At 39.1% G+C, this 18725-nt stretch overlaps 1 protein-coding gene across 2 annotated transcripts in view; it reads left to right on the top strand.

Annotated features, from left to right (window-relative positions):
• The first annotated feature begins 6085 nt into the window (after nucleotides 1-6085).
• Nucleotides 6086-18725, top strand: part of LOC109035133 (uncharacterized) — a 291482-nt gene continuing 278842 nt past the window's right edge. Inside the window, exon 1 of one of the 2 annotated variants that reach the window (XM_072303117.1) lies at nucleotides 6086-6765. In XM_072303117.1, coding sequence (XP_072159218.1) covers nucleotides 6735-6765 — 31 coding nt within the window. In that variant the 5' untranslated portion in view covers nucleotides 6086-6734. The remainder of the gene's footprint in view (nucleotides 6766-18725) is intronic. The other variant, XM_072303118.1, reaches the window with a different exon arrangement.

Below are 18725 nucleotides of genomic sequence, written 5' to 3'. Positions count from 1 at the left end.
CATCTCCATTAGAGAGGTCGGACATGAAATTTTTGACTGAAATTGCAAATTTTGGTGTTTATTTCATCACATTTTACATTTCGAGGAGTGCTCTAAGGAGAATATTCCTATAATAATGTATTCTACGTGTATTTCTAATGTAATTCCATAATAAACGGTATAATAATGAAAGTTGCCAACCCTCCTGTCATGAAAGATAGAACTCAAGTCTTGGTACACTGAAAGAAGTGAATCCGTCCATCACTGACTTTTTTATGGTTGCGTGTGGATTTAATAGCGAGAATTTACTTTCAACAAAGAGAAACAAAAATCAGCATCTATATGCATGGTTGGCAATTTTTGACCAGTGTGTGGAGGTAATCTTTTACAAAATACTGAAGTACGAGCCCTAAAACTTAATACAGTTTGATAAATCTAACTAAATAAGGACATTTATTTTTCCTTCGGTGGAACCTCTTTAGTTTAAATTTGTTCTCACCATAATTTCATACCTTCTCACCAGACTTGAATGAAACATTACATCATTGCACATTAACGTATTATAATGGTCATATTCAATTACTCGTATGAAATATTCAGTGAAAAATTTGCAACGTCACAAATTGAGCTATGAATATTTTTTACCTCACCTCGGTGGTGAGAAAATGTATAACTGCGCTCGCTGTAATTCCAATAATAGTGGAAGTCGTATTCCTCTGCCATCAGCTCGAAGTGACAGTGTAGAAGGTGCTCTGAGCAACTATTCCACCACAGAAGTGTTGCACAGTATCAGACGAAAATGAAGGCGCACTGACATTTGTAAAGTATCTGTCATATCGTTTAGCTTTTCGTAGAGAGTCTCTGATCTTTCAATGTGCGGTTCCTGTTCGATCGACTTTTGTGAAATTTGGTAGCAGGTGCCAATTTTTGGACGGAAAACTTGAATTTCAACTTGAATTTTTCAAATTTGAAAATCAGAGGCTTGGCCTAAAATTCTATCTTGACTCCTGTCCGATCGATTATTGTGGACCAAGGTGCCACGGTGAATTTTTCACAGTCAAATTTTCGAAATTTACAAATCAAAGATGGTAGAAATGGACTAGAATGATATCTTGGCCCCATCGAAATCATCCGACTTCACAATCGAGATAATGATTCATTTTCTGTTCACTTTCAAAATCGATGGACTCTCCCCTAATTTTGACCTGGTCAGTGGTCATCGACGCCCTCTTCAACTTTTTTGTATTCAATATGCTTGTTCATCTATTCCTGTATTAATAATCATACATAATTGACGCAATAGTGGGTTTCCAAAAGCGTTAATTCATATTTAGTATGTTACGGCGCATTATCTGTGGGCCCGTTTACTTCAAGAGATGTAAAATTTTGGATCCGTACTCGTTCCAACGAACTTTCCTACTCCCCTTCTTTTTTCAGGAAAACATATATATTGATTTAAACGAACTCGTGAAGTAATTTCTCGGTATTAAACGAATACTTAATTGCTATCTCAGCACAAAAAACAACAAGACTTAAAAATAAACCTGCAACAAGACAAAGAAATCGTCGCCCTCACGACGAAGGGGCGTATCATCAAAATTGGACATTTTGAGTTATGAATGGATCCTTCTTCACCTCAAGCTCCTTTTTCCATTGAGTCTTGTTTGAAAGCTCAACTCTCAATATTAACCGAGTTATTGAGGAAAAACAAATAGGCGTAACATAAGAAAGACCTTTTCTGGGTACGGCGAACGGGCGCATCATAAAGCAAACGCGACTACCTGACCTCTCCTCAATGATACGTCCTCGAAAATCAGACCCTTTCGGTTCGCGCGACACAATATGCCCGTCACTCACTGATCGGGTGTGTTTCTCAGTTATTGTTTCAGTATTTTGTTATTCCTGCTATAAATTTTAGACCAATCTGGCGGTATTTTTTATATTTGTCGGCGTGTTTTAATGCTACAGCCTAAAGAGCTCTTTATTGTTATTGGTCAGGAAACCTAATTTGTCGGGTGTTTCGGTAAACATTCGTATTGTCAGTCGGGATTCTTTGATTTCGATGGCTTTTCGCCTCTTAATTTTGGTTTGACAGGATATTCTGGGAAAAGATCTAAATTGTCCGGGGGTGTATAGACGGTAAATGTCAAAAGATTCTCAACTAGGTCAAGATTTTTTCAGTTTCTATTTACATGCCAATAAACACTTGGTTAGCTCTAATTGTTTTCTTTTGACGACGTATCAAATGTAATCATGTTCGGTTTTTTTTGTCTTTCACCTACAATTATAATGAGTGTAATAATTACAATCGACTACTATCGATGTTTGATTTTTTGATTTTTCAGGCATTCTCTTGCTTTATCGTTTAAATAGACATTCATTATTCATATTTAACTTCATTGTTCTAATTGTCCAGACACAGCTTTTACCACCTGGCCATCAAGAGTAAGCAAAATGAAGTGTTTTCAATTGAATAAAAGAAAAAATCTTTCCGCCGTTTTGTTCAGATAATGAGATTTCAATATTCAACATATCAAAGCTTTTGGTAAGATTATTAATTTTCAGTGATTAAGGATGACAAAAATACATTTGGAGTGGCAAGGAAAACATTATTTTTAAACACTTCAAGTTGCGAGCTCTTATTGATCAAAAGTAAATGCAGTTAATGAAATATGACTCGTCGTGTCAGAAATACAATTAAGCATCCTAATGCAGTCAATTTTAACAGTTAACATTATTTCGTCTTTGGCGAATGAAAAAAATTATTTTACTTTATCTTTTAAAATGAAATGTCATAGTCTGCCCTGAAATTGAAATATTGGCACATCTCTTTGAATTTAAACCTCTTTTTCTTCTTAAATTTTATTATCAAGGCATTGTTTTAACTTAAACAGCTGTAAATTAAAGTATGTCAAACTATCAAGAAGGACATAAAATATATACTCTTATGTTTATTACTTCAGTATAGATTCCTTTAGAGTCGTATTAATAAGACACTGCTTTTGAAAATTCTGATTGAATATGCGCTCTCTTGATATTTTTCATTTTCATAACCTTTTAGAAATCTCAAAAAGGATGTACCTTAAACCATAGTAAATATACAGAACTGACCACCTAGAAAAATCGCGGAAGAAAAATCAAACTCAAAGAAAAGAAATTAAGTGAAAGAACTAACAAGTAAGGAATGAAATAGGGGAAGATATAGCGCAACAAGATGATACGCCCGCCGAGAGGACGCGGCGGAGCAGCGGAGGTGCCGAATTCAGTGTTCCGCCAACGGGCGTATCAGGACCCTTTTCTAATATTTCAATGATATCAGGGCTGCTAGACATAATTTTACAAATTCAATGTGATATTTAAAATCCTGATCTTTTTCCGGCGCTGAATGCGAAAAAAAAAATCAGATACGTTAATTAGGGACGTAGCGGCGAAGGAATTAAGTTCTTCAAAATCTTATTTTCGCTCTCCTGAAAAGTAGTCAGAATCTTGATACGCCTCTTCGTCGTGAGGGCGACGAAATGGTAGCTGCAAATCGTTCCCTGGAATACTTTATTTTTTCACTGGAAAATTTGTCAACTTAATTTCTTGAAAACTTCCTTGATTTTTCTCTTCGTTATTGGAATACGCTGTATAAAATTGGAGCAGTAAAGTTGGCTCGTTTCCCCTCAAAAAAATAAAATAGGAGCAGAGATTTTGAAACACCGCCAAAAAATGCATGGTCTCGCATTTTAGCCATCGAAATGACCTTCCTTCTCCTTAATATGTAGTAATTTCTCTGAAAAATTGAATTTTAGCGGCTCTGGTGCTTGCACTAGAGCTGCTATTCCGGACGGTCCCAGCTGGGGAGTATCAATGCAGCATGTTACATTGTAGAGACCGCGCGTTGGTTGATGGGAATCGGCGCCATTTTCGGCTATGTTCCTTGTCATGACTTTATTTTATTGCATACTGTTTTATTGTTAGTCAATGCTATGTTGTGTATTGTATTTTTGGAATCATGGTGATACAGTCAACGATTCAAAACTTGTTTGTGCTTTTATCTCGTGATGGAAAAAATGTACTTTACGTTCAAAATTTGAAAATTTGAATTTTAAAGTTTTCGCGGTTAAGGAAGCTTTAACCACTGGGTTGGAGCTTCCTAGTCATTTACTCGATATCAGCTGATAGCAAACAAAGGTTACCAGGGAAACCGTAAACGTCTAACAACTATCGTGGCCATTGGGGCGATTATTGAAATGATATCGACTGTATGTCGCCGCTTACGACAGGACATAGCCCTATCTTAACTGTGTAATATATCGCAATTCGATATTGTTTTGTTATTGTTGATTTGTTATTGTTTGTCAACAACCTCTTTGACAAGTTGCAAAAACTTTTCGTTAACAATAGTGTCACACGGTACTGGGAATATTTACTATTTAACGAACCTTATATTTCCCTGACTCAGTCCTAAATTATAGAAGTATGCGTTACTTTTCCAGCAATCCAAAAAAACAATTATACAAAAAACCAATACCTACACTTTCAGATATAAAAATGCAAATTTTTTGCAGCCTCGCTAAACGACTTATCAACCAGAGATTTTTTAGGAAGCGGACCTCCAAAGAGCTTTCAAAATTAAAAGTATACAACAAGTGATAATGCCATGTATTCGCCATATCAAAGCCCAATACACATTTATACACCGGCTACGTAAATCTGCTAAGTTACAAAACATGAATCGACAGTTGTCGGATTGTACATCAATGACAAAATGTGTCTAGGCCCTCATTCTTGACTACAACTACTGCCCCCAGAGCCGCTCTCCGACGCCAATGCGTTGGAGCTTCCTGCTTGTTTCACTTTCTCGCTCCCCTAGGGTAGAGGAAGTATTGTCATCCTGCAATAAAAAAAAAAAAAAAAGTTGAAATTTCATCATTTCTAGACGTTTAAAGGTCCCAGGAGTCAAAATTACCATAATTTTTTTTAGAAAGTCTGGCTCTTAGGGGAAGTGCCGTGCTTCCGACTTTCCCGGGGTGAACCAAACTAATCAAAAAAAGCAAAGGTCATTTTTAAAATCTGCGCTGAGAATCTTCAAAGGCAATTTTCAGTTTATGTGCTTATTCGAAAAAAGTGGCCGCTGCTACAAAACTTGGTGAATAATTTTGCTGAAATTTGATGGGATACCATTCTTCGTGGACTTCTAAAATTCATTCAAACTTTAGCTAAAAATATTCATTTTTACTCGAGTTATTGCGTGACCTTAATTGAACACCCCCCCCCCCCCATATTTTCGGCACCGTGCGGTACGAAAAATGATCACCGTATTCTTTTTTTTTACAATTTAAGATTATTTTAAGGATGCACAAACCCTTAAAATTCCTTGTCAATGAACTGAAAAATTAACTGGCGCAGAAAGTTTTGAATACTGAAAAAAATGTCAAGGGTGGTCAGGTTGATAATAGCTATGCATATTTCCGTTCACATAGGTACCTATAATTTTTACTAAGAGAAACCCACCATGGATTTTCTCTAAGTTTTATGCAATTAATTCCCAGAAAATTTGAATTAGATAATGTAAAGAATAGTTTTCCTGCAGCTAATAAAATCCATATGGAAATTTTGAAACAGATCAGTAGAGATACGCATTTTTTTGGCCATTGTCACTTCACTGGAAAAAAAAACACATTGGATCTAGAGCCCAGACTCTTGAAAACATTGACAAGGAAATTGACTCTTGATTCAATCAGATTTAAGCTTAAATCAAAAGGAAATCCGCTCAAATTAAGAGGCTTGGTTCTTGATTTAAGCTTAAATCTGATTGAATCAAGAGTATTTTTTCTTGTCGATGTCTTTAAGAGTCTGGACTCTAGATCCAATGTGTTTTTTTCCAGTGTTTGATTCAAATTATGCATGCAAGAAATGATTTGGAAAAAGCCTCATAAATGGCCTGCGGCCCGGCCGCAGGGAACGGAAAATGCGAAACATGGCAACACAGCGCTCGCTACCACCGGCTCAGATCAGGAGCGAAGCTTCACGCTTCCCCCTCCCCTCCGCCCCTCCGGTAGTATACACGTTGTAGCCTGCACTGGCCGGCCGACCGATGTGATGTATCCCTCCGCTTCCGCCAGCGAGATTCGCAGTCGGTTGAAAGAGCTCGTTAAAAGATCAAGGGATCCGTAATTCCTCGTGTCGTGGAAGGGTTTGAATTCACTTTTACCCCTTATAACTTTCATTAATGTAAGTTTTCAGTATGTTATTCGTCGCTTATGTTTTGCGTGCCGGTATTCAAGTAGTGTGTTTTCCTCGCGAGACTGATCAAACGCCATGACGCAGTTGTTTTTCGGTTTTCTCGGTCCTCCCCTCGCCACGCGGGTGTTCGTTCGTCGCCTGGTTCTTTGCGGTCGGGACTTCTGAACTATTTCGAGAAATTTGCCTGTTTTCTCGTTGTGATATGCATCTGTAGTGCGTGAATTCGCCGATACATGTACGAATCCTGGATTATTCGTCGCGAAAACCGTGGATTTTCGGTCGTCGCCTGGTTCATTGCGGTCGGGACTTTTGAACTATTTCGAGAAATTCGCGTGCTTTCTCGTTGTGATATTCATCTGTAGTGCGTGAATTCGCCGGTATATGAACGAATCGTGGACAATTCGTCGCGCAAACCGTGGATTTTCGAGGATTCTTGATTCGCTCGAGTGTTTGTGTTCGTGCCTCGTGTTAGTTTTGCTCTCAGAAGACTTGGCCACCTTGCAGCTTCGTTTCAGTTTCGTTTGATGCCGGTCTGGAATCGAGGTTTGAGATATCGTACTTACTTCTGATTTAAATTCTGCCCATATATTGTGTACTTTGTCACTTTTCATTTTGCAGGTATCGAGATATTTTACCCAAATGATTTATGAACTGAGGACTCTTTTGGTCTAAAGGCATAATGAGGCTTCTAATAATGCTCTACTCGAAAGTTCTGTCATGAATTTTTCCCTGAAGCTCTGAATTTTACTTCACTATTGTGTGAAAGCAAGTCTACCTTCCATGAATTTCATTTGCCGTGAAAGCTTTGGTAAATTGCATAATCTTTTCAGCATTACCAGCCTCTTATGGCCTGTTACTGAAGAAGTCCTCAGTTGTTTGTTTCTCTCTCTTTTAGCTTTTTTGGCTGTCTCTTTTCTCCCTCTTCCTCCCCTATTATCCAAGTGTGTGTCTTTCTAGGTTTTAATAATACATTTTGGAACTTGACGTAGGTTGCTTAGAATTAAGCGTGGTCCTCGAACATCCGTGGTTTAAGGAAATTGCGTAATTATTGCACTTGAAAAGTCCTTGGATTTTGAATTTTCCAAAACCCCAGGACTCGATTTTCGTTCAGAAAAATTACGACTCAATTTTGTTATCTTTTTCAATTCTTCGTTTCTCCATGGTACCCATAGTTTTGAGGAAAAATCGTGTCTTCAAGTATCATCAGCTCCCTTATGCACCCCCCTTTTTTCAATCCTGTTCATCTGCAACATTATTATGTACGCACTTTATTGGTGTTGAATTTGAGTAATCTTTCTTTCGAGTGTCACTTGTGTCACAGATTAGACACCATCCTTCATTTGGATTTACTTTAAAACATCGGAGATTTTGGGAAACCCTGTCTTCAGTAATTTAAAATCCTCTATCTTTAATTGTGTGCTGCTTTTGGCTGATTGCACATAATGCAAGTTTGATTTAGATTTTGTTCTCATGATTTCCGTATTCTGGTTAAACACCGAATTCTGTTTTCCTTTCCTTGTTTCACCGTCAATTTGACTTCATTTTGCAGTCAGGAACTTCAATTTCATTTCGGGCTCATCTGCAAAATGTAAAATCACTTATGTGCCTACTTAGGGAAGCTAGTCTGCCGTGCCAAGGAAAAACGACGTATGAACATTCAAAAGGTGTCAAATCACCCTCCATAAAATGTTAATTTTTTCCGAAAAATATGCATATTTTTTATTTTAAATTTTCAGCTGGTTTAGAGTGAACTGTGAAAGTTGTTGAGTTGTCAGAAAAATTGGAGGAAAATCATGAGTTGAATCGGTTCTTTTTAAAGGTAGCATATTCTTCATTTAAAATTTTCTGAGTCGCAAAGTGAATTGTGAACAAAGTCGTTAGAAAAATTGGAGGAAAATTATGAGTTGAATCGGTTCTTTTTGAAAGAAGCATATTTTTCATTCAAAATTTTCAGCTGTTTTAGAGTGAATTGTGAACAAAGTTGTCAGAAAAATTGGAGGAAAATTATGAGTTGAATCGGATCTTTTTGAAGGTAGCATGTTTTTCATTTAAAATTTTCAGCTGTTATAGAGTGAATTGTGAACAGAGTTGTCAGAAAAATTGGAGGGAAATTATGAGTTGAATCGGTTCTTTTTAAAGGTAGCATATTTTTCATTTAAAATTTTCTGAGTCTCAGAGTAAATTGTGAACAAAGTTGTCTGAAAAATTGAGGGAAAATTACGAGTTAAGTCGGTTATTTTTGAAGTTAGTATGGCAACGTCCAAAGACTCATACGGCATTTTTCCTAAAGCACAGCAGTAATGGTGCATACGTTGTTTCTATACCGAACTATCAATTTTAGTCCCGAACTTCCAAAGGTAGCCCCAATTCATGCTTTCCCTCTCAAATCATGCACAGAGAAAGGGTTTAGCCAGGTTCTAATCTCTGGCTAATTTTTGACAACGTGAGTGATTTGGCTTTTTTGATTGTTTCTCGGATAAGTTTGAGAGAAAACAGCGCACAAACTGAAATGTGCTGAAAATGGAGGAGACCACACGCACACATGACAAGCGTCGTTCAATCTTTCGACCGGACCGGATGTCAGTCGCCGGGTGCCGGGTCTCGCAGTCTAGTCGCAGGTAGAGATAAGGAACCTTTTTCTTCGGGCAGTCTGGCCCCGAACGATTTCAGCCAACTTCACTCTTCTGGTTTTCCCGATTTCATTTTTGCTCTCGGATAGTTCTTTAAATCACGCCTGCCCTCAGGCAAATTTTATCTCGCTCTCGGCTCTCCCCATCATCGTAGCCAGCGTTTTCCTCCATCCAAGCCCTTCTTAAACACCCTCATTTATTGTAGCTAATCTGGCAACCTTTCTCCCCGTCCTTCCTCCTTCCCCGGGCGGGGCGATTCATTTCAATCCCGATGGTTCTTCGCTCGTCCCCCCCCCCTTCTCCACCATCTTATTGTTACGTATGATATTCATGGTAGATCAATCGAATTGAGATTTTGCACGCAAATGTTTAATTGCCTCATCTAAAAGTGCTTACTTATTTCGCATTACCTCTTCAAATTTTTTTCTGACATGGGAAATAGTATATGAAAATATATATTTTAAAGTGAGAAGATGCACCGCCCAGTGACTTCATATGACAGCATTTCCCATTTAAACACATGTATTTTAGCAGATTAGATAATTTCGTCATATGTCTTCCAATAATAGTCCAATTTATGAACAAATGGTACACTTGTGCTCAGTTCACTCTGTGTTTCCACCTGAACAAGAAATGCATCAAACAGACACCTAAAAACCTTCCATCACAAGTTCCTCCGATAGGTCTCCTAGGATTTTTCTATTTGTTTTTGAGTAACGGTAGGCGAGGATGCTGAATCTTCGAAGCTCTCGTATTTACACCCGCCCGCCGGCTTTCCAAAGAATGTCCCTCCAATTTCAGCAGTGAGGACGTTTTCCCTCTTGTTGTCTTTGATTTTCGACTTTTGGCCCATAAAAATTGTTCCCCCCGCCTCATTTTTAGGAGCGTTTCTACATTTTCACGCACCCATGTAGATTTCTTTCAGGTCAGATATCTTGAATTTGCAAAATCCTTCAGCGATTGTAGGGATGTTTTTTCACACACTTGTTTCTCCTTATCGTGATTCTCTGCATTTCTCACTCCCTTCCTAGGTACTGATCTTTTTTCTAAACGCCTTGTAATTTTTTAGGTACCTCAACAGCTCCGAGTGTTTGGATGATCTCCGCGACACCCTTTGCACTTGTAACCTCCCTCTAATCAATGTTTTTTTCTTTTTTCCCCTTTTTTTTGTTTTGTTTTCTTTTTTGTTCTCCTTTCTTTTTTTTGTTTTCTCTCTTCTTCTTTTTTCCCTTTTCTTCTTTTTTCCCTTTTCTTCTTTTTTCCTCTTCTTTTTTCTCTCTTCTTTCTTCTCTCTTCTTTTTTCTCTCTTCTTTTTTCTCTTCTTTTTTCTCTCTTCTTTTTCTCTTCTTTTTTCTCTCCTTATTTCTCTTTTCTTTTTTCTCTCTTCTTCTTTTTTCTCTCTTCTTCATTTCTCTCTCTTCTTTTTTCTCTCTTCTTCTTTCTTCTCTTCTTCTCTCTTCTTCTTTTTTCTCTTCTCTCTTCTCTTCTTTCTTCTCTCTTCTTTTTCTCTTCTCTTCTTTTTTCTTTATTTATTTCTTTTTCTCTTCGCATGTTGCATGGTGGTGTTGCATGTCGTATGGTGGTGATTGCATGTTGCATGGTGATGTTGCATGTTGCATGGTGGTGGTGGTGGTGGGAGCCGAGTCGAAGGTGCATCTCCACTGTTCATCCGACTGTCGGACGGATGGTCCGCCAAGCAATCCGCCGGGCGCTTGACAAAGCGCCCGGGGGGCTTTTTGACGTACCCTCCATCCGGCGCTCGGACGAACCGTGTAGACGCACCTTCGACTCCAAGGCCCTCGTTACAAGGACAAACAGCGAGCAGATCCCCGTCCAAGTGGAGGTCACCAACGCTCATCGATACTCATCGATGATCATTGATGAGCTCCACCTGGACGGGAATTCGTTGGCGATTTTGTCCCTGTAACGAGGGCCTCGGGTGGCCATGCGCGTGGTGGTGCAGAAGCCCGAGGGTTTCGGGGGCACCGTCCATTGGGGGCAGCGCCAGCAGGTCTGGGCGGGTCTGCTGATGGGATCCTCGCCGGAGCTGCACGAGCGGCGGTCGTCGTTGGACGCCGCGGCCGCGAGAGGCAAGTCGCGACGGAAACAACTCGGGTTTCCGGGAACCCGGGTTCAGCGGAACCATTTCGAGGCCTTATAAGATTCACCTCAAGGCCTTAATAAAAGGTACGGCAATTAAGACGCGGAATCGGACGCAAGGGCAGCAGCGTAGCTAGGAAATTTCTCTTGGGGGGGGGCATGGGACTCCCTCTCCTGGTGAAGAGAGCGGGGGGGGTGAGGAATGGAGGATCCCGTTTTTCTGGGGGGGGACGAGATTTCTGGGGGGGCAGGCCCCCCCTCAGGACCCCCCTAGCTACGCCCATGCGCAAGGGAAATCTGTTACACGCGTATCAATGGGAGCGGCAACTAAAGGAGCGGAGCGACACCGCGGAGTCCGCGGTGTCGCGGCGTGGAGATCTGTCGAGAACAGATCGGAGCGGAATCCTTCGGAGATTCCGCCTAGTCCGTCGAGGTTTTGAATGATTTTTCATGTCTACGTGCCGAAACGCAAATCGCGGTGGCGACACCAATGGGAAATTGCGGACCATCGTGAATTCTTGGTTTCATGAAAGAAAGAAAAGTTTGTAGCACGATATCAACGCATGGCATTCCTACCTCGTGCCAGGTGCAAATAATACCACTTAAGTTGGTAAAAGAAACATGACACCTTTTTTCCAGGAGATAAATCTGTAAAAACCATACGAAATAACTATTTTAGAGCTTTTCTGCACCTGAACAATTTATTTCGACGTACCTATATCTATAGAGAAACCTAATCGACCAATTTGTTTTGAACATCATGCCTGAAAGTAAAAAAAATGCGTGTCTTAGCTTGCAATGTTGCAACTCTCTGCTCACGTTTCATTCGTTAATTTGAAACTGTCAATAGGAGGCTTATCTTGGGCTTTTTGTGAACATTTCTTTGCTAGTTCAACAATACTTTTAGAAATTTAACAAATGGATATATTGGTTGGTATTTTTGTAAAAAATATTGGAGATTTTGAAACGTGTAAGTGTTCATTGTAGCAAGGCACAACACACACTCGCGAGCTATCATCGGATACGTATGGCGAGACTTCCATCCGTGCGATACAACTATTTCGACTCCTGTGTGTTGCAAAGTATCAAGCGCATTTGAAGGCGTTTTTTTTGGAGGCGATTCCGCTGCTTAGTTGCCGGGCACGGCGGAGCGGAAACTTACTACTTACTCGACGCCTCGCTCGCTTGGGTCGTCCGCCGCGTCCGATTCCGCGGCGGCATTCCGCGTCTTAATTGCCGTACCTTTTCAATAAAGAAAAAAAGAAAAAGAAAAGAAAGAAAAAAAAAACCTTTCAATACCCAGGCACCCACTAAGACGATTTAGCCGTATATCTAGTTGTAAGTTGGTCTTTAAAAAGTGTCATTATGCTTCAATAACTTTTCACTACTCGGGTTTAAGCTAAGTATGTGAGGAGAAAAAAACGTGACAATGCGAATCTACCAAACGTTGCAATTAAATTCACCATTTTAGTAATCGTTTCTATGAATTCACTTTGAATTATTTGTCCAGATTCCCTTCTTTTACTTGAGATTTATTTTTTATTTGCCGTGAACTGAGAATGAACTCAAATTTATTTCGTGGTTATTCGCCAGAAACGTTTTCATGAGGAAGATATAAATCATTCTCTCATTAGGCATGATGATCCATCTAAGTTTTGGATACCCTTGCCATGTACCCTTATCGTTGACTGCTCTTAAGTATTTGTATCCATAACAGTAACGCATCTTTAGAGCTTTAGCAATTTGCAGTTGAACCTTGCTTTCCTGCTTACCGTGCTTACTGAGCCTTAATTTGTTGCTGCTATCATCGGTGACTAATTTGAATCTGAAGCCGAATAATTTGCAGATGCTCCTTTATTCCTTCTTAACTTGAAATCTCCTCTGGATCACCTGAAGGGAAATACACAATTTACATCTACAGCCCAAAAATGTAAACCCGGCAGAATTAAAACTAAATACATGGGGGAAAACGAGTCTCTAAAATTTCAGGATTCGTATTAGTATTTGTCAATTCTCATGTGTATACAAAGAGAAGTGCCAGGAGATTGCACTTTGGCAGTGGCTCATTTTCTTCTTCAGTGTACGCCGGCCGGGTCCTGCAGACCTAGGTTTAGTGTACGCACTATTTCACGGTCGTGGTCTTTCTTTCCCGCCCTCCCCCCCCCCCCCCCCAAGAAAAAAAATTAAATCACCCCCAACAATTTTCACAAAAATTAAACGCGATCACAGTAAATTTCATCAAAAGTAACTGAGCGTGCTCATATTATTTATTGTTAATATCGCACTTTAATGCTCTCTACTGAAGACTACTAAAATACAGTAAATAAGAAGAATAAAATTAGTTGGATTTTACATAGCACACTCTGTATGACAAAAATTCATCTTACCATACTTAGAAAAATTTTCATATTTTGTATTTAAATAATCAAAGTAAGTAACAAGTTGAGAAATGCTTAACTCTGCGAGTTGAAATAATCGTGCCAAACACAGTGCGAGACGTAGAACGAATGTTAGTGCCTAGGAAACCGTAGGAATACTTCACGCGTTGCTTGTACACCTTGACGCGCGCTTTAATTGTTGATTATTCATAATTCCTCGGTGTCGTCGTGTTGTCAGACTTATTTTGCAGGATAATTTCAAGCGTTTCCCGCTGAAAGATGAAAATCTATTATTTTCGATCTCTTAGCCCGACGAAAATACTCTCATAGATTTTTTTCCCTCGGATGGTCTTTAATTTTAACTTGAATAATTCAGATGAGACGAATTAGAATCTGAATTACGCTTTTACGCTTTCGCCGAAAATAAAGGACGGTGTTGAAAGAGTTGGTTCTGTATATACGTGAAAAAGTATCATAGAAACATTCGGATCATGTTTGTTGCAGTAGGTATGTTACATATAAAAAATCATCAATTCTCCTTTTACATTTTTCCTCTCGATCCAAATTGTGGACAAATACTTCCCACTGTAAAGACATGAATGAATAATTTTTTCCTCAAAATTTAATTTTAAAGAAAGGAAATAAAACACAAAATCTGAATTTTAGCTGATCCTTGATGAACCTCGAAGGGATTGACATCCTAAGCATATTTTTAATGGGGTAACCCTTTACTTTCTCGCTTCTTTTTTTCGGAAATTGGAGATTTTGCAGTTCTCATGACATTCCAAGAGTGCTCGCGGTTTTTTTCTCCTCTCTCTTATTTTTCCAAGTGTTCGAGTTTTCCGCTATTAGTATTCTTCCTCCGCCCTGCAGTTTTCATTTTTTGTGTCACATGTAGCTCTAATGTTCGTTAGGATCCATTCTCAAGTAATAGCTTCACTGCCGCAAATGATTACTTTCTCAAAGTAATCCTCTGAATCCTCATATTTTTGAAGACCTCTTCTTCAAAAGAAAAGAAAAGAAAAATAATAGCAATAATTTGGACTTCATTTTTCAATTTGGAACTATAAATTCTAACCCGATTTAAAAACGACGTATGTGCCCTTAGTTTCCCTATGCACATAAGTGTTTTTTCAGAAGAACCAGAATTTATAGTTCCAAATTGCAAAATGCAGTCCCTTTGATCATATTCTCCATACATTCATTGTTTTTTACGCAACACACATTGAAAACGAATAGCTCACCTCATTCGCAATAAGTTTTGAATTTCATTTCGATCTATTAGAGCCAACAATAAATAGATGTCAAAGTCGTAAAATCTGTATCCATTTTTAGTGTGAGAGGCACCTCCGCACCTCGTCCAGGAGGGTCTAGGGCTCTAGGGGCGCATAGAAAGACATCCCACACACGGGGGTCTCCCCCAGTTTGTAAGAGTGGCTGAGAGGCTGTCCCGTTTTAAATTTTGGGAATTGAGACGTCCCAGAAGCCGTATTAAATCGATTTTAATCAATTTCACGATCGAAGAATCAATTAATATCCAGTTTCAAAGGTGACAGAAATGTCATGCTCCTATTTCGCAGATCCTTTCCATTTTTAAGCGCGCTAAGTATGGAATTCTAAGGGGCTAAGGTCTCCGGCTTACTCAGTTCCATCCATTTTGTGGGAATTTCCTTTGCAAACTTTTGAAATCTCTGATGATGTTTTACAGTTTTTTTTAAATGGAAACTGCCTCAAGCGTCCCTTTGAAATAATCTGTGCACACGTGTGAACGAGCGAAGTAAATTCACAGAAACCTTGAATGGAAGAATAAGGTGTATTAATTTCTTTCAAAAGGAAGTAAAACATGAGTGAAATCTTCGATCAAAATTCTTCATAGGTACGTTCAGTTTATTGAGCCAAATTCTCTGACTTTATTGGAAAGATCAATTGGTTTTACGCATTAACGGCTGTTGAAATAAAGAAAGTGGGCCACTGTCTACTTTCCTGTGGCAATAGGTGTCCTGTGTGCAACTTTCCGTGTTTCACTACCACTGTAGTGAAACACGACTTCGCGGTTTTTGTTCAAACTTTTTTTGATTCAGGAGTATAATTCGTATACCTATTGATAGTAATAAGACATTTGGTGTTTGTTAGTAAAGGGTAAACTTGTTGGCCAAAAATTCAACCGGCCAATGGACTTATTGTTAGGTCTATCAGTGCTTGAACCGGCCCATCGTAGGCGTTTTTTGGACGCGGTAAAGGAGTTGAACCGGTCCTGAATTTTCCTACATATCGACCGGTCCACTGGAATTTTTCTCGATGTTCCCGCCTGCCTTTTTATTCCCGTCGTCAGTAGTACAAAAGCGTTTCGATCAAAATTTATATTCTCATTTCCTATATAAATAAATGAGGCACTTCAGGATGCACTGGTAAAAAAAACCTCTTGGACCAATACCGCGGTGCATTGACTTCAGAGTGCAGTTTCTTGTCGCCGGATTTAAGAGTCTTGAACTCTTGTTTCAAGCTGATTTTGCATTGATTCAATTCAAAATCCGCTTGAAACAAGAGTCCAGACTCATAAATCCGGCGACAAGAAACTGCTCTCTTGAACCAAGAGGTTTTTTTTTACCAGTGTGGCTGTTAGTAAATTAGGATAAAACGGAAATAAATCAAACGTTAATTTGGTTTCCTCGTTGCTACTGTGGAAAATGTCTTACTTAGGAAAATGTTACCTAGGAAATGTTAGGTTACTTTGTGGAAATGTCTTGCTTTCACAGCCTGGCCGAAATCGCCGCACTGCGTGCGGGCAGAGACGAAACAGGCAGTGACGGCAAAAATTGAACGGGTTATTTGAAGGAGGCGTAACTGCCAAATGTTCTCAAAGTTTTTTCGACAAAATACCGTTATTTGAGAGTGGACACAGATAACGGTAGTAGTAAGATACTACTGAGCGATTCTAGCAACATTTCTATTTAAACTTTTTTTTGAACCTTTGAAAATCTGCTTTAACGGAAAAAGGGCGCACGTTCCGAGCCCCCTCTTTCGGCGTAGAGTACTTCTTAATGATAAATATCACAAGTAAGGACACAAATTATAATTTTAAACTTTTTCATCGAACTAACATGCTACTTGATACTTTCATGGTATACTGCTCAAAATGGCAGTACTTATTTTTTGGACGAAGGGTGTATTCGCCAACATTTTAAATGTTCTCAATACTTTTTCAATTTCTCCTCACCTGCTCGTATGACCTTAGTTTTATTACAGACGGTACTTAGAGCATTGGGTAAATTTTTAAAGAGGAACATGAAACGCATCAAGGGAGTTGAGCTTTTTCAATTTTCTCGAAACTTGACTTTTGGCGGTTACGTCCCTCTTCAAATAACCCATTCAATCCACGCACCATCCACCGAAAATGAAATGGTAATGTGCCTTCGGCTGTCTGGTTATTATTATCTCCCAGGAAATCTAGTCGCCAGCACCAGACTCCTAGGAGTGTTAACTGTGCGTCTAGATCAACTAGCTGTATGGTTACGACGATCCGGAATCTGGTTCTGGCCAGTAGATTTCCTGGAAAGCATGTTATGCATGCGTCTGTATATAGTGTATAGCCAGATAGTCTGATACCCACCACTCTTTAGACCGATTTATCTGAATGTAAGAACTTAGGGATTGCTCTCATAGCCTGGCCGAAATCGCCGCACTGCGTGCGGGCGGAGACGAAACAGGCGGTGAGCGCAATACTTAAATAGGCTAGTAAATGTTAGTAGGACATAAGTCTTTTAATAAATCATAAATTATAGGTATCAGAATTTTTTTTTTTTTTAAGGACTGCATCTCACAATCAGACTCAATCTCACCTCAGGCTGTCTGAGGATATTGTGGTGGTGTCAGTCTATTAGGTACATCGAAGTTGAAAAAAAGAATAACCAACTGGGTTTTTTCATAGTATTGCTGATAAGCAGTGAAAGCTCAATCCTCCTAGCATTCCACAATGTCTCCTATAGGTTTTCCTTCACTTCGCGCGACGACTGTTAATGCTTAAATTGCCTACCCCTTAGGAGCTGCCAGCAGAACTTTTTAGCACTACTACAGTAGTAGGTCCCCGTTCCGTCCCTAGCGTATTTTCCTTCGATTATTCTGGGAGTTTTCTCGTGCATCACTTTATCAATAGACTTTCTAATCCCCGTTTTAAAAGTTATCTTATGTAATGAAGAAATATTTCTCATATGATCAGGAATAGCGCCGTTTAAGTATTACGTAAGGCATACTTACGTAATACATTTTTACGTTGGCCGAATTTTTTACCCCCACCCCCCTCATCTTCAAGGCACTCGTATTACAACTTGTAATCCCCTCGCTTTTTACAATACATTAGACTGGCAAGAGGACCTTTCTCTCCTCTTTTACAAATTATTCAGAAAATGTGGGGTGAAGCCTTAAATGTAGCTGAACTTTTGTTGAAAACACTTTTTTTTTTTTTTTTTTTTTTTTAATTGAAAGTTTCCGCAAGGCTAAGCTTGACCCCTCTCTCCTCGTTAAGATCCAACAAGGCAAGTTTAGACCCCTTCCCCCTAAATAGTTAGCGTCCCAATCATATTTTCTGAGTGTCGCATGTAGAAGATTCCAAACAAATTTAACCGTCGAAATTTTACTTCTGTTCTTGTGTAGCGCGTATTGAATATTGCCTATCCGTCAGGGGCTGTCGGCGGAAATAAGCATTTTGACCCCGTGTTTTTTTAACAAGGATCGGTATAAAATACTTTCACGCGATACTTCTTGATGACTAGGCACGATGCCTGATATAAATAACATGCTGAAAAAAAGCAGTTGAAACTGATAAATAATCCTGCTTCTAGCAGTTGAATCTCTACTAAATCAGAAGATTTAGTGATATCAGTAGAATTTCAGCGCGTATTGAATATTGCCTATCCGTCAGGGGCTGTCGGCGGAAATAAGCATTTTGACCCCGTGCTTTTTAACAAGGATCGGTATGAAATACTTACACGCGATACTTCTTGATGACTAAGCACGATGACTGATATAAATAACTTGCTGAAAAAAAGCAGTTGAAACTGATAAATAATCCTGCTTATAGCAGTTGAATCTCTACTAAAACAGAAGATTTAGTGATATCAGTAGAATTTCTTACTCGTTTTTGGCTAATTCATAATATATGAGGAAAGATGTATCCGAAATAAGGACTTATTCTGAATCTGCGATGTCTGATATCTCTTTACGAGTAATTTTATTCAATAATAATACTATTGCTGCAGTAATAACTTATACTAATAACTGATACTAAAACTGTTAAGAAATATACCACCCCGAAGTACTGTTGGAGGGTTTTTCTCGATCTCTAGTTTGAATACCGAGCATTCATGCTCCTTTAGCTGTGAAGTTTTATTTAACTGGGGCATTAACTTAT

This window comes from Bemisia tabaci, chromosome 8 (genome assembly GCF_918797505.1).
Source record: "Bemisia tabaci chromosome 8, PGI_BMITA_v3".
NCBI classification, from domain to species: domain Eukaryota; kingdom Metazoa; phylum Arthropoda; class Insecta; order Hemiptera; family Aleyrodidae; genus Bemisia; species Bemisia tabaci.
Note: the sequence above shows the minus strand (reverse complement) of the source record. Positions and strands in the feature narration are given on the sequence as shown.